This window comes from Hyperolius riggenbachi, chromosome 4 (genome assembly GCF_040937935.1).
Source record: "Hyperolius riggenbachi isolate aHypRig1 chromosome 4, aHypRig1.pri, whole genome shotgun sequence".
Taxonomy (NCBI): Eukaryota; Metazoa; Chordata; class Amphibia; order Anura; family Hyperoliidae; genus Hyperolius; species Hyperolius riggenbachi.
The window spans coordinates 469,318,883-469,335,164 of record NC_090649.1 but is presented as its reverse complement, the minus strand read 5'-3'; the positions used below and the strand labels follow the sequence as shown (position 1 = coordinate 469,335,164).

Sequence of the window (16,282 nt, the reverse complement as noted above, 5' to 3'; positions counted from 1 at the left end):
CCCGGCCCTGCCTTCCAGCACCTCCCCACTAAATCTACAAGTGTTTAAATGTCGTAGCTCGAGGTGAGGAGCCTGGATTTTGTGTTTTTTAAAAGGCAAAATAAGAACTAGAAAATGCTAAATGCAAAAAACCAAAAAGAATCGACCATCAGACAAAACATTTTCTGCCTAGGGAACTACTAATTGGGTCTACCATGGATAAAGAATGTATAAAGTGCAATATTCCATCCATTATTTTGTGCATAGAGCTCAGTGTCCACAATGCACTGCATTACTGTATTCTTTTCTGCAAGAGAAGTTACAAGAAACACTATAAACTCACTAGTTCATTTACACCTTTTGGCATTACACAATCTAAACCTCTCATCCACTTAATTTCTTTTTGAAGCAACACTCTCTCTCTCCACCTCTAGCTAATGGTTCCCCCTGTTCCAGTACTATCCACCTCAATTGTGCTACCAAGTGGCCTGAAATCTTGAAATGGTGAGCAAGTGGTGTTTAATGTTTGATATCCCTTTTAGCAAAAGCTTTTATGTGTGAACTGTGGTTATGGGCGCTCCTCTATATAGTAATTCCTTACACCAAAAATCAAGAGAAACAAATAAATAAATAAAAAAGGGAAAAATTAAAATGAAAATCACAACAACAATAGAGCTCTCTATGGGTCGCCACACATTGGGAGGGGATTACCACCCTAATTGAATGTAATAGATGATTATGTGCAGGCGCTCAACATATATATAAATGGCAGTTCAACATATATAAAAATTGTGTCTGATACTCTGACAGTAACAGTCACTCAAATTCACATAAAGTCCCACAGTTCAAATCCACGTAACAAGTCCCACCAGGTACTCTCACCAGATTTGGTGGCGGATCAAATAAAAAATCAGCATAATCAGCTTTTAGGCAGCATTCAATCTTCCTCCGTGGATAGGATTCTCTAAAACTCAAAGACAGAGATGCAAACAATAGCGTAATCTAGCTACACAGCCAGAGCTCGGCACACTCCACGTGTTTCAGTGATCCGTGACAGTGTTCCCCACCACCGAACAAAATACACTGTTGCTAGTACGCGCTCACCAGATGGAAACGCTGATCCCTCTTTTGACCAGCAATGTGCGCCTGTTAAAATGTCATCCCGGTATCCAGCTTGTAACGGTTCCTTAAAAGACTAAAACAAACGCTCCATCGCGTAATACTGCATTTATTAAAAGTTAAAAGCATAAAATTGCACTCACAATTGTACGGTCATACAGCACTTATAGTATATATCCTCGTCAGTCTTCCGTGATGACTGTCGCGTCTCCCAGTGCGACTTGTGCCAGAGGCCACGCCTTACTGGTTTTGCCAATAATGACTCATCAGAGGCTTTTATGTCCCTCGTATGCTCTTGGATTCAGGTTTTCCCAATTCTAGTGGTTTTACTCACACATACCAGACGCTAAAAGGTTATCACTACCTCGGAGCTCCCTGGCCAGAAGTGTGTTTGCACATGAGGGGTTATCTAGTCCAGTAGCATTACTTGCTTCACTATTACTTATATGTGTGTGTGTGTGGGGGGGGGGGGGGGCGGGGCTTAGCCACAGCTGTTCAATTTACAGACTTATAGGCCCATATGCAATTCACTTTTAATCTTAAGTTTTCTTCTAGGTGATATTTTTACGCCTGGTCAATAAAACACCCTTCAAACCAACAGAGAGCAAGAAAATACTCAAGATAATTTTGACTGTTTTCCTCAGAGAGATTTTCGTGGAAACTGAATTTTTGCTAAATATACACCTTGGAGAAGATATGCCCTTACGTAAAAACTCCTTTTCTCTTGCCCTGTTCAATTCAATTATTAGTATTACAGAAGAATCTTGGTTATCCAGGACCAATGGGGAATAATAGCTGATGCCGGATAAGTTTACTTTCTGGTTGCTTCAAACTCAGTGATAAAAATAGGCCTTGCTAATACAAAACTATACCCTACTCTATATACATACTGTGAACTCTGTGTTAAATGTTAACCGCTTCACCACTGAGGGGTTTTACCCCTTCAGCATCCGAGCAATTTTCACCTTTCATCGCTTCTTCCATTAATTCGCCTATAACTTTATCATTACTTATCGCAATGAAATGAACTATATCTTGTTTTTTTTTGCCACCAATTAGGCTTTCCTTAGGTGGGACATTATGCCAAATATTATTTTATTCTAAATGTGTTTTAATGGGAAAATAGGAAAACATTTCGAAAAAAAATCATTATTTTTCAGTTTTTGGCCATTATAGTTTTTAAAGAAATCCATGTACTTATTTGCCCATTTGTCCTGGTTATTACACCATTTAAATTATGTCCCTATCACAATGTTTGGCGCCAATATTTTATTTGCAAATAAAGGTGCATTTTTTTCAGTTTTGCGTCCATCCCTAATTACAAGCCCATAATTTATAAAGTAACAGTGTTATATCCTCTTGATATACATATTTAAAGATTTCAGTCCCTAAGGTAATGTGTTTATTTATGTTTTTTTTTATTGTAATTTTTTTTTTTTATTATTACAAAAAAAAAAAATGGTAACAACTGGGGAGTGTGGGAGTTAATGAGTTAATTTTATATTGGAAAATAATGTGTTTGTATGTGAAAAATGTTTTTGGGTGTAGTATTACTTTTTTGTAATTTTTTTGTAAATGCGTCCTGCAAGCGTAGGAAGTATGCTTGCAGGAAGTTCAGGGAGGCTGGGAAACTGATTTTTTTTCACAATGATTGCGCTGCTTCTCATAGAAGCAGCCGATCATTGCTGAGGGGCAGAGATCAACGAACAGGAATGGTTTTTCCCGTTCATTGATCTCCGGACGAGCGGGCGGCGGCGTGCACGATCGCGGGAGCGCGCGCATGCACGTGCGAGCGGGAGCGCGGACAGCGGCGGCAGCAGCGGTAGTGGTGGGGGGGTGCGTATATCTACGCTCCGGGTGGGGAACTGAAGTCCAAAGGAGCGTAGATATACTGTACCCGGGCGGCGAAGTGGTTAAAATACAGTAATAGAAAGTATATTAACCTTGAGGGTACTGCCGGTGATCTGTGCTGGTTGGTTGAGAGTCGACTGTTGGTTAATTGAATTCCGGATAACCGGAACTCTACTGTATTATTATTGCATTTTTGCTAAATACAATGTGTTTGGAAAGATTCTTTTTTCATGACAAATTTAATGTTTTCATCAATGCGAACCGTAACTTTACTGATGGTTTGACTGAAGCAATTGAACTTGGTTCATTAATATACATGGAAGGGTTGAAGCTGCTTGGTTTGCATTATCCTGCTGTTTTAATGCTAGGGGTGGGGCACAGACTAAATTCTTTGAGAGCACTCCAGCCTTCATCAAAACGGCAATAGTATTTGTGGTGTAGGGTGAGGATCATCTACAGATACATTGAAAGTGATTAATTTCATACTTTAAACATAATAAAAAGGCACATGTGAAATAAAGGCACCAGGAATTTTGGGCATAGGGATATAGCTAATAGTAGAATATCGGTAAGGGTGGCCATATACAATTCAATGTTTTGTCAAACAATCGAAAAAAAAAACACATTTTCAATTTCTTCTCTACTCGATTGTTTTGGTTGAACAAATGGGAAAATTTAACTATTTGATTGTACTGTGTATGGGCACCTTAACATTTTCACCAGTAAAATATCTGTAAAAATTACCAATATTTTACTACAGCTAAACCTAACCTTACTCTTACACAGAACTCCCCTCCCCTCCAATGCCTAATCTAAACTACCCCCCATGATGCCTAGCTTTAAACCCCCCCTTCCTGACACCTAACCTTAACCTTACCCCCTTTTGCAACCCCCCTTTCCTTACCTTTAACCTTAATTGCCACCCCCCACCACAAATCCGCCACCAAAAACTGAAAATACTACATAAATCATAATATAAAAAATAATATTAACAATACCTTTTACCAGGCACCTAGTTGCCGTTAATTAATAGTAGTGCCAATGGCGGTACCCAGCCCAAATTTCTGCTTGGGCGTTCGGTTGCCACTGAATAACATTAGTGCCAACGGTGGTGTCCAAATTGTCCATTTACCAAATTTCTTGTTTCCAATAAAAATAAGCTGTGCCACTGACTGATGACTTGCACAGGGCGAGGTTAACATGTGCCTGGAGATGGGTTTGAATAGGCACTATTATGTACTGTATATGAGAACAACATAAAATAAAATCTGAAACTGAGACAATAAGGTTCTTCTTTCTACCTTTACACAATTATATTACATGCTATATTCCCCAAAACTCTTGTCCGCTCTGACATTGCTTTTTTCTCCCCCTCTGAATGTACACTGTATTTTTATGCTAATTCCAGCTCCGATGCCTCCAGGGATTGGCCTGGAGGGGAATTCAGGCAGGATTTGATTTATAGTACAATTGCAGCAGTTAGTTTATTTCATGGCTTCTGTGTTACTTTTTTTTTTTTTTTTTAGTTAGCCACGCTAACAGCCCTAACTTAAAAATTAAACCCTTTAACTGGAACAATATTTATTGTGCCATTACGGCGAAACCTCTTGGTGGAAGGAGGCATCTATTGGGGTCAGACTTCAAAGAGAAGCAATGCAGGCAGACGGACAGGGGGGTCGCATAAATATGTATGAGGGTGCTCACCGTGACCCACGCGAGTCGTGGCGGAGCACCTGGGAGGGTGTAAATCCCCTATTTTTCAAAAGGATAAAGAGCCGCGGGCAATTTCCTTCAGTGACTAAATTGTTCCTAAACGCAAACCAGTTAATCCATATTTTTGCCGAATTATCACATGAAAGGAAGAGAAGATAAGCTTATAAACTGAACATGAGCAACTCAACAAAATTAATATATCTTCTCTTTTCTCTCCCTGCTCTCGCTCGCACTCTCTCTATCTCTATTTTCTCTCCCTTTCTTTTTTTTTTGTACCTAATTCTTCGATGTCGCCTCCAGTGTGATCGCTGCTTGCCGCTCTTCAACAACAAACCGTTTCGTCAAGGTGACCAGGTGAACGCGTTCAACTGTAGACCATGCCTGTGTTACAACCATTCATCCTCTTGTCATTATGAGGCTGCTGCTGACCCCGACCCACATGACCAGGAGCGAGGGGGAGGGGGAGTGTGCGATAACTGCCTGCACAACACTATAGGTAAGGAACGCATTCAGGGCCTGGGCTATAAAGTGTAAGTCGGCAGCAGAGAAAATTGCTTCTCGACAATACCAGCCAAGAGAAATGTGTGTTGGTGGAAAAATAAAAGGAAACTGTTTTTTTTTATGATGATGCCTCTTAAAGAGTAGCTAATAAAGTTTTGTAACGCAAGTTTTCAGAGATCTACAGACAGATGTACTAAAGGTATATACAGACATCAAACCCCTGAAGGCTAAAATGATTGATTGTACTATCAGTTTGATGTTTGTAATTTAAAGTGAACCTAAACTGAGAGGAAAAAAAAGAGTTAAGCTTACCTCGGGCTTCAACCTGCCTCCTGCAGCTGCCCTGTGCCCACACTGTGACAAAGCGATCCTCTGGTCCCCCACAGCCACTCTCTGATTGGTGGCTCGGGTCCATGCACCTCCTGGTCACGCTGCATGCACAGTACAAAGAAATCTCAACTGCGCTTTGCACGCATGTGCAGTTTGCCATCAACTCGCGAGTCGATCGGCTGAAGAGGGTCACTGCGGGGTACTGGAGGATTGCTTAGTGATGGTGCGGGCACAGGGCGGCTGCAGGGGGCTGGTAGAAGCCACAAGTAAGTTAAACTTGTTTTTTTGCCTTCAGTTTAGGTTCCCTTTAATGAACGTCTGATGCAAGAAATATTGAACAGATTTTACTCACCTGGGGTAATATCCAGCCCCTAGCAGCAGTCTCAGTCCCTTGCCACAGTCCTGGTCCTCCACGTTGTCCCACTGGCTGCCGGTTGAGATTGCGACCCTGCAGGTCAGCTCTTCTGTGCCTGTGTGGGCATTCGTGCTTGCACATCCACATCATCTATAGGTAGCGTGGGCGCACAGGCACGAATGCCTGCATAGGTGCAGAAGAGCCGACCCGCCGGGGGTCGCGATCTCAATCGGCGGCCAGCGGGACAACGCAGAGGACCAAGACTGCGACGAGGGACTGAGACTGCTGCTAGGGACTGGATAACGCCCCAAGTGGGTAAAATCGATTTAATATAGATATTTTTATTTATAAAAAACAATTACAATTAATAATAATAATACAAAAAAACACATGGCAGCAGCAAGCAGATGCCACCAACAGAAAACTCTGTTGGTGGCAAGAAAAGGAGGGCGGAGTCATTTAACTGCTAAGTTGTATAGCTGTGCATCACACTGGTAAAGCGGCAGTGTGCTGAAATGTAAAAAAATTACCTGGTCACTAGGGGGGTGTAAGCCTGTGGTCCTCAACTGGTTAATTGCAGAATGCTGACAAGTTATTTTAAAGAGAAGATGAAACCTTATCTCCTAAAAGAAAACTTAGGTGAAAAAGTGAATTGGATCGTTCCCATTGTGAGTAAATACTGTAAGTAAGCTGAAATATTTCAACAGAAAAGCTCTGTTAATCACCCCTCCCCTTGGCTCTCATTTATTTCACTTTGGCCCATATGTAATTAACCCTCCTGGCGGTTTGCTAAAAAAAGGGGGGCAGCAAATCCGTTTTTTTTTTCTTTTTTTTTTCTTTTTATGTAGCGAGACAAGGTCTCGCTACATGATAGCCGCAGCTCAGCGGCATCCCCCCAGCCCCTCCGATCGCCTCTGGCGATCGGAGATCAGGAGATCCCGTTCAAAGAATGGGATCTCCTGGAGGGCTTCCACCGTCGCCATGGCGACGGGTGGGATGACGTCACCGACGTCATAGGGGACTCCGATCCACCCCACAGTGCTACCTGGCACTGATTGGCCAGGCAGCGCACGGCGTCTGGGGGGGCGGCCGCGGCGCGACGAATAGCGGCGGATCGGCAGGTAGCGGTGGCGATCGCATTGCACACGCAGCTAGCAAAGTGCTAGCTGCATGTAGCAAAAAAAATTATGCAAATCGGCCCAGCGGGGCCTGAGCGGTGCCTTCCGGTGGCATAGCCCGTGCTCAGCACGGGCTTACCGCCAGGGAGGTTAATGTTATCTCATAGGAGATAATAGAGATATCTCATAGGAGGATAATTTTCATTTTCTCTTTCAAATTCTCAGAATTTTGCAATTAAAAAATTACCTAAAAGTAGATTAAAAAAAGTGCTATCAAAATTATTTTAATTCTTGCTGGTGGTTTGAATGGCATTTTATGACAAGGTGTGAAAATATCACCTAGGAGAAAAAGTGAACTGAATAAGGGTCCTTATTGGAGATGGTGAATGGCATTCTAATAATTTTGATTTGCAGGCAAATCTAATGTAAATTGTATTCAGCTTGGAAAAGGTCCAGCCAAACGCATGTTCTGCTGAGTTTTAAAGAGAGCCTGAGGTGGGGAAATACTTTTTCTTTAAAAACTAGGCTACCTGATCTGGGGGTCTGGGCGGATCAGGTAGCTGCCATTCTCGCTGCTCTCCGCTGCTCCCATGGCCAGATATTCTTTATTTTCACTTTAGTGTCCTCTGGGGTCCCGACACTGGAAAGAGAGAGAGATTCTCTACCAACGTGCAGGGAGGCAGGGGAGTGGCAGGGGGCGTGGCCAGGGAGAGACAGCTGCCCAACGGCAGCTGTGGAAAGCCTACAGGAACACCCCTAATGGGCGTTTTTAGCAGGGAATTCCTCTCCTCCCAATACCTTCTGGAATAGTGACAATCATTGTCGCTAATTTCGGGGGCGACAGCGTGGCGGGTGTGTGTGTGTGTGTGTGTGGGGGGGGGGGGGCAGAGAGCGATGGTGGGGGGACACAGAAGCATGTCATGAGGCAGAGAACAGGCCTCTGTGTCCCACCTGCTCCCCTGCCGCACTACCTTGGGTTCTCTTTAGTGGTTTAGTGGCCCGATTTCAAGCTGCTTAAAAACTGTAAAATAACGGCACAGTGCTAGTGACAGTCAATGTGGTGGGAATGTTACTGGCTCGAACGCTAATTTCCAGTAAATTGTGTGCAGGTTGTCAATGCACCAGTCAAAAATGGCAGAATATGCATTTAAAGGCTTTGCTATTAACCATTTCATTCGGACACAAGATGATTCAAAAATGGTGCAAAATTGCAAAATTAGGGTTTCTGATTAAGTTTGCAAACAGAATTAATTATCATTTTTCCTGAAATTTCACATTGCGAATTACGATGGCAAATTACGATCATGAAAAATTCATGCTCATCACTACTTGCTGGATCTTATTCCTCTATCTCACTCCCCAATACCTGTGGCCACCAGCTTCCGGTGTGCAGTCTCTTCCTCATGAAGAGAAATGCTGTGTCGCTTCTGTGGCACTCTCTATCGCTTCAGTGCAAGGGGGCGGGGCTATGCGCCGGAAGTCGGGGGACACGGGGCTTGGGGAGATAATTGGAGGAAGAAGACAAAGGCAAGCAATTATAACTTTTTTTGAGAAGAGGATGCATAGAATGTTTGTTTTAGGCTGATTAGGCTCTTTAAAGTGTAACTATCGGGTATAAAATAAAAAATCAATTCTTTATTTTTATCTGGTAAACAAGTAATAAGGATGCTAACCAGGCAATCCAAAAGTTAAAATCTCTATTACTTTTCTTGTTTATAAATGATCATTACCCAGTTTACCTGGCTCATATTTGGTACGTTGCCGCAAAAAGGAAGTTGCAGGGCATGCTGGGTTGTCTTTTCTTTGCTTCATTTCCCCTCAGACTAAACTAATGTACAGAAGCAAAAAAGGGACAACCCAGCATGCCCTGCAACTTCCTTTGTGCGGCAACGTACCAAATAAGAGTCAGGTAAACTGGGGAATGATCATTTATCAGCAAGAAAACTAATAGTGATTTTAACTTTTGGATTGCCTGATTAGCATCCTTATTACTTGTTTACCAGATAAAAATAAAGAATGGCTTTTTGATTTTATGCCCGACAGTTACACTTTAAGTATGTATTATGCATACTCTGTGAACAGAGGCTTAGCTATAGGGGGGGCAAGGGAGACATAAGAGGGCACTCAGCAAGGCTGCCGCACCACCATGTGCGTGAGAGATGGCTCGCTGGCTGCCCGAAGTGCCCTTTCTTCTCTCCCTCCCTCTGCAGAGGAATGCAGAAGCATTAACAGTATCAGAAAAAGTGGGCACATCTGGCTATGTAAAGGGGGCACATCTGGCTATCTAAAGGGAGCATATATGGTTATCTACAGGTGGAAGGGGGCACATCTGGCTATCTAAAGGGGGAAGGAGGCACATCTGGCTATCTATAGGGGGTACATCTGTCTAGCCGAATGGGGGAAAAGCACGCATAAGGCTATCTATATGAGGGACGGAGGCACATCTGGCTATCTATGCAACATTTGACTCCACCCATGACCACGACCATATTCTGATGTGTAGCCACACCCATTTTGTCCAGAGAGGGGGGAGGTGGCGCAAAAACTGTCTTCGTCCCCAGGTGTTGAAACTCCTAGCTACGCCTCTGTCTGTGATGCAAAGACCTTTCAGTGTTAGCCAAGGATGTGGCATATTTACTTTAAGGGCTCTTTTCCACGGGCAGTTGAGCTGTGTGCTCAGCAAGCAGTTACCAGGCAGCAGTGAGCAGTTACCAGGCAGCTCAAAACAGTTGTCAGGCAGCAGCAAGCAGTTACCAGGCAGCAGTTGTGAGAGTTTGAGAGGATTTTCACTGCCTATCAACTGCCCATGAAAAAGGGGCCTAAAGGTGATCTTTTTTTTTTATTATTTAAAAAACAGACAAGCAAACAAACACAGGACAGATCAGTGTTTCCAATAAAAAGTTTAGGATGCCCCTGCTTGCCATGTTTGTCTCGAGGCATAAGTTTGGGTTATAGAGCAGATGGGAGGTAAATGAGGTAAAACACTGTTTGAAACAGGTCCGTAGCTTCATATGCTGCGGATCACTTCGTTGGCAGGTAGCACGGAGAGGCACATTAAAACGGACATTCTGGAGATTAGAGCGCTTCCCCCCAGGAGGGCAGACGTTAAATCTGACTCGCACGGATCATTTTAATAAATGTGAAGATTAAGCATGTGACTCTTGTCCCTTCCAGGGAAAAACTGTGAACTCTGCAAGGAGGACTTTTTCCTCCAGTTTGACACTGACCCGGCTGCCAGTGACGTTTGCCAGCCATGCAACTGTAACCAGGAAGGCACCGCTAACAAAAGTCAGAACTGTGAAAAGGTAAGGATGGACGATCTTCCGAACATTCACTGGGAAACCTGAGCTTGTTCTGTATGGTATGAAATTGCAGCAGTTTTGGTTTATGGTAAAAGGCAAATGCAAAAAGGCAAAACGTAAACACAACCTAATATCAGTAGACTGGCAGTAGAGCTGGTTCTCTCATGAGGCAATGGGAAATGCTTGTATCAGGTGCAGAGGTTACAGGGGCAGCATAATTGCACTGTGTGTTTACACTAACAGCATGCAGTCAGAGTAGGAGGAGAAGCGAGAGCGAGCGAGGTGAAGAGCTCATCATTGGGGAAAAGCAGCTTGTTGCGCTGTGTGAGGAGTCTGACAGTGAGTGAGGAGGGAGGAGACAGGAAAGCAGCAGTGTTTCATTTGACTTGCACAACAGAAGGGAGGAGGTGTCACTTCTCTCCTGACTGAGGAGGAATGGAGGGTGAGCAGTTTGTTTGTCACAGACTCCCAGCCAGCCAGTGTGTTAATATGGGAATTTAGTGTACATTTGTAATTGTGTTCAGAATGAAATCTTGCAAGGACTTTTTAAAGAACAAAATGCAACTAAAATGACATACATTTTTGTAATACAGTATTAAATGTTTTTTTTGTGTGATTTCTTCATTGACACAATTATTCAACCCCTTAAAGACTACCACTCTTAAGAACAGAGGTTCATTCAAGTGTTTTCGATCAGGTATTGAAAACACCTGTGGATGTTAACGAGCAGCAATCAAGCATAATAAGCGCCAATTAGGCATATTTAAAATGACTGTGATACTAGGCTCCTTCTAGACATTTACTGGTGTTTACAAACATAGTGAAGTCAAGAGAATGGTCCAGGAAGTCAAGAGAAGAGGTGATTTCTCTTTACAGGAAGGGCAATGGCTATAAGAAGATTGCAAAGATGTTAAACATACCAAGAGACACCATAGGAAGCATCATTTGCAAATTCAAGGCAAAGGACACTGTTGAAACACTACCTGGTCATGGCAGAAAGAAGATGCTGACTTCGACTGCTGTGCGCTACCTGAAGAGCAAAGTGGAGAAAAGTCCCTGTGTGACTGCTGAGGAACTGAAAAAAGATTTGTCAGATGCGGGTACTGAAGTTTCAGCTCAGACAATAAGGCACGCACTGCGTAATGAAGGCCTCCATGCCAGAACTCTCAGATGCACCCCCTTGCTGTCTCCAAAGAATAAGAAGAGTCGACTGCAGTATGCCAAAAGTCATGTGGACAAACCACAAAAGGTTTTGGGATAGTGTTCTGTGGACTGATGAAACAAAATTAGAACTGTTTGGGCCCATGGATCAACGCTATGTTTGGAGGAAGAAGAACAAGGCCTATGAACAGGGCCAGTGCTACCATAGAGGTAAATGGGGAAATCGCCCCAGGGCCCCAGAGCCTGTAGGGGCCCCTAAGGTGTCTCCTCCCTTAACTGTTGCTCCCTGGTGCCTCTGCAGTCTTTGGCAGAGTAGTGTCTCACCTGTGCTGGTGGGCAGGTGAGACGCTACACTGCCAAAGGCCCCAGTAGGGAAATTTGGCTGCTACAATGGGCTCCTAATACTGCTTTTTGGTCAGGGGGTTTCTGTTGGAGGGCCCCTAGGTTAATCTTGCCCTGGTGCCCCCACTGTTACTAGAACCAGCCCTGCCTATGAAGAAAAGAACACCTTGCCTACTGTGAAGCAAGGCGGCGGGTCAATCATACTTTGGGGCTGTTTTGCTTCTGCAGGTAAGGGAAGCTTGAGCGTGTGCAAGGTACCATGAATTATCTTCAGTACCAGGAGATATTGGATGAAAATGTGATGCAGTCCGTCACAAACCTGAGGCTTGGGAGACATTGGACCTTTCAACAGGACAATGATGCCAAGCATACCTCCAAGTCCACTAGAGCATCGTTGCAGATTAAAGGCTGGAACATTTTGGAGTTGCCATCCAGACTTAAATCTGATTGAGAACCCCTGGTGAGACTAAAAGAAATCAGTTGCAGCGCGCAAGCCTAAGAATGTGACTAAACTGGAGGCTTTTGTCCATAAAGAATGGGCTAAGATACCCGTAGATGGCAGCAAGACATGTGTGTCAAGCTATGCTTCACATTTAAAAGTGGGTATTAGTGGAAAAGGATGTTGTACTAAGTACTAAGAATGAATGTCACTTGGGGGTTGAATAAAACTGATAATGATGTGAGCACAGAAAAGAGCACAGAAAAGACATTTGTGGTTATTTCATTATAAGTGTTATGTTATATTTGTCTGACTTACAAGTACCTCTTTGATTTAATTGTAAACAAGATGACTGAAATGATCAAAATCAATGTCAAAACTTGTCAAAACACTCAATTTGAATAATTTTGAAAACAACTGTATAATTACTACTTATACTGGGGGCAACTTTACTGGCTGCCTATACTGGGGCACCTACACTGGTTACCTATATTTGGCTACCTATACTGGGGGCAACTATATCTAGCTACCTATACTATGGGCAACTATACCTGGCTACCTATACTCTGGGCAACTATACTGGGGTACCTATACCTGGCGTCCTATACTGGGGACATATACCTGGCTACCTATTCTGAGGGCACCTATATCTGGCCACCTACCTACCTATACTCAGGGTGGTTCTTTTGGGTCAACGCAGCTGTAACGGGGGAGCAAATTGTCAGGTGCTGTGTGGCCATTCTAGAACCGACCCTGGCCTAAGTTGACAGTGTATGGCCATGAGATGTCTATTTTACTCGTTGGATCATTTTAGCCCTGTATACAGAGCTTCTGAAATCACTCTTTGGATTTGCAACTTATAAAAGATTGTTATATCAGAGTTGGCATCTGATTCACAAACCTCTGATACAAAGTGCACAAACCGCACAACTAAATTTTACTGGCATTCACGCAGCCAACGTAGCAGGCTCAGTGCAATAGCAATTCTTTCTCTTTCTCTGTTTTATCCTTTGAGTTATCGCTCTTTATCTGTCTTAACGAATACCCAACGTGACTTGTTTTGCACAAACGGAGGCAGTAGGCATGTATGGGCTTCCCCCATTCACCTCTGCACCCCTTCATGCCCTTGTGAAAGGCCCCCTAAGTCGTCGCACCGGGTCAGCCAGGTCGTGCACTACTGTGCAAGCACTAGCCTTACAGCATGCGTCCTGGATCATGTTCCTTCAGACGAGAGCGCTCTGTGCATGAGCACTATGAGCCATTATGTGTGCGCATGCACAGATTGCTCCAGGCCATGGAGCGGGATCAAAGACGCACTCTGCTTGACCAGTGCTTTTGCAGTATAACACAAACTGGAGGGAGACAAAGGTAGATGGGGGAGTTGGTGGGCATGAGAACTAGTGATGATCGTAATCTGCTAATTACGATCACGCAAAATTACGCATAATTTTTTTGCAATTACGCATACACATAATTACAAATTCGTAATTCAATTGACTTTGTATAATTTACGCGTAATTTCATGTAAACTTTAGAGGTGAATAGCAAAGCCCCCATACATGCTATTGCTACCAATATTGCTACATATGTTAAGGAGAATATTTGGTACAAGTCAAAAAATAATTTTTCAAAAAGACCTTGTAGTTTTTGAGAAAATCGATGTTAAAAATGCAAAGAAAAATGGTTTCTAAAACCAGAAAAATTAGTTTAAAAACATTTTTGTATTTTTAAAATCAATTTTCTCAAAACCTATGAGGTCTTTTTGAATAATTATTTTTGTAACTTGTACCTACTATTCTTCTTAACATATGTGGCAATTTTGGTAGGAATGGCATGTATGGGGGATTTGCTATTTACCACCAAAATCGGCATGAAATTACATGTAAATTACGCATAAATGCATGCGTAATTACAAATGGGAACAATTAACTACGAAATTGATTACGCTATTCCCCTGAAATATCACATTACAATTATGATGCGTAATTGTGTATTACTTAAGTGATTTCAGAAGTTCTCTATACAGGGAAAAAAATGTTCCAACGACATCTTGTCGGCTTCTGGACTGTACTGCACAGGTGCAGAACTAATGCGCCTGCGCAGTACAGTTTGGATGATATCAGTGCGACTCTGAGAACGGCTCGCACAGGCGCAGTGGACATGCTGTGCTGGAGGGGACCCCGGGCCACGGGCGGTGAGTGGAACTGCGGCAAGGGCACATGACGGCTGGCAGGGGCTGGAGAGAGCCCCAGGTAAGTGGATTTTTTTTTTCAATTAGCTCAGATGTGTCTGTTAAGTGCATGGCAACCTATGCCAGGGAAATTCAATTGCTGGTTTCATCAGGGTGATAGGGGAGCGAGAAGAGCCTCGCTCAGACGAATAAGAGTCATTTGGCTAACCCTTAGTGGTAGCCGCTGGGGTATTTTGGAGTGAGGTTTTGTGCAGCTGGGCTGCCTTTTAGGACCACAGAACTTCCATGTCACTCCCGTGTACACCGCTAGACTTCCAATGCACACATCAAAAAAGGCGACGGGAAAAAAGGGCGTGGGGTGTAAACGATAAGCAGTAATACCGTTTATAAAAATATTATGTTGTATTTCGTTTACAAATAATGTTTTACAAATTTATAAATCATTAAATAATGCGTATGAAATCGGCAATTGTGAAACCGTTAATCTTCCCTGTTTCAAAAGTGAAACTTGTAATTACGTTTGTTAAAAAAATGATAATATATGTTTAATGGTTATAATTGTATATTATTGTGAATAATTTTTTATTTATCGTTTCTTCTTATAATAAAATCTGAATACATTTTTTGTAACGATGATATAAATATAACTACGTTCGTAATAAGTGTTGTAAAACATTAGTAAGTATTACTAAAATTGTACTAAAACTATACCTAACCCTACTCTCACACAGAACCCTCCCTGTACCTATCCCTAACCCCTAGACCCCCCTGGTGGTGCATAATCCTAAGACCCCATGGTGGTGCCTAACCCTAACCACCCCCCTGGTGGTGTATATTGTATTGTAACTATACCTAACCTTACTCTCACACAGAACCCTCCCTGTACTTGTACCTATCCCTAACCCCTAGACCCCCTGGTGGTGCCTAACCCTAAGACCCCCCTGGGGGTGCCTAACTCTAACCACCCCCTGGTGGTGCCTAACCCTAACCACTCCCCTTACTGATCGCTTTATTATGTGGATAATGTTTTTCAAATAGTGACTTTTAAAAAATATATTGCAATTTACGTTACGTACTAATCACTTTATTTTGTGAATAATAATGTTTTACAAACATTAAGGAATACAAATTTTAATTAATTTTATTTTGTGGATAATAATGTTTAACAAATAGTGACTGTAAAAAATACATTGCAATTTACGTTATGTACTGATCGCTTTATTTTGTGAATAATAATGTTTTACAAACAGTAAGGGATAACATTTTAAATAATGTTTTAGTTAAATACGATAAATATGTTTAGTATTTTTATAAACGTTATTCGTCACGGGCACATTATCTAAACTTAAATCATCACCAGCACAGTTATAAAACATTAAAAATCTCCGGGCGCCGTTTTTAAAACGTTAATAATCTCCGGCGCCCTTTTTTCCTGTTTGCCACCCATTAAACGATATTTATTATGGGAGTGAATGGTGGCGCCCTTTTTGTCCACTAGCTGCCTGCGCCCTTTTTTCCTGTTACCACTTCCAATTGCCATCGCTTCAATGCTGGGCACCCCATACTTTCCCACATTCATCCACACTTCCCTTTTTTAGTATAAAATAAATAATATAAACACATACTGTTAAGAATACTGTTACTTTTCACTAATATTTGTAACATTTGACAGATGAAAGGTGTGAAAAGTATAAGATAAAATAACTGCTTCAGGGTCTTTACAGCATTTTTATAAAATGAAACATTTTCTCAGAATTTCTTATTGCAAGAAAGACTTTGTAGACACCGATGTTCTGTCATATTTTTATGACTTTTTTTTTCATAATTCTTTTCAGTGGATGGAGTTCATACATTTCTCTTAAAATAAAAGAAACTAAAATC

The 16,282-nt window shown here is 42.4% G+C and overlaps 1 protein-coding gene across 7 annotated transcripts in view; it reads left to right on the top strand.

Moving 5' to 3' along the window:
* Positions 1-16,282, top strand: part of USH2A (usherin) — a 1,078,291-nt gene that overhangs the window by 116,466 nt on the left and 945,543 nt on the right. For all 7 annotated transcript variants that reach the window (XM_068232882.1, XM_068232881.1, XM_068232884.1 and 4 more), the window contains 2 exons: positions 4,963-5,158; positions 10,141-10,271. In XM_068232882.1, the coding sequence (XP_068088983.1) occupies positions 4,963-5,158; positions 10,141-10,271 (327 nt within the window). The remainder of the gene's footprint in view (positions 1-4,962; positions 5,159-10,140; positions 10,272-16,282) is intronic.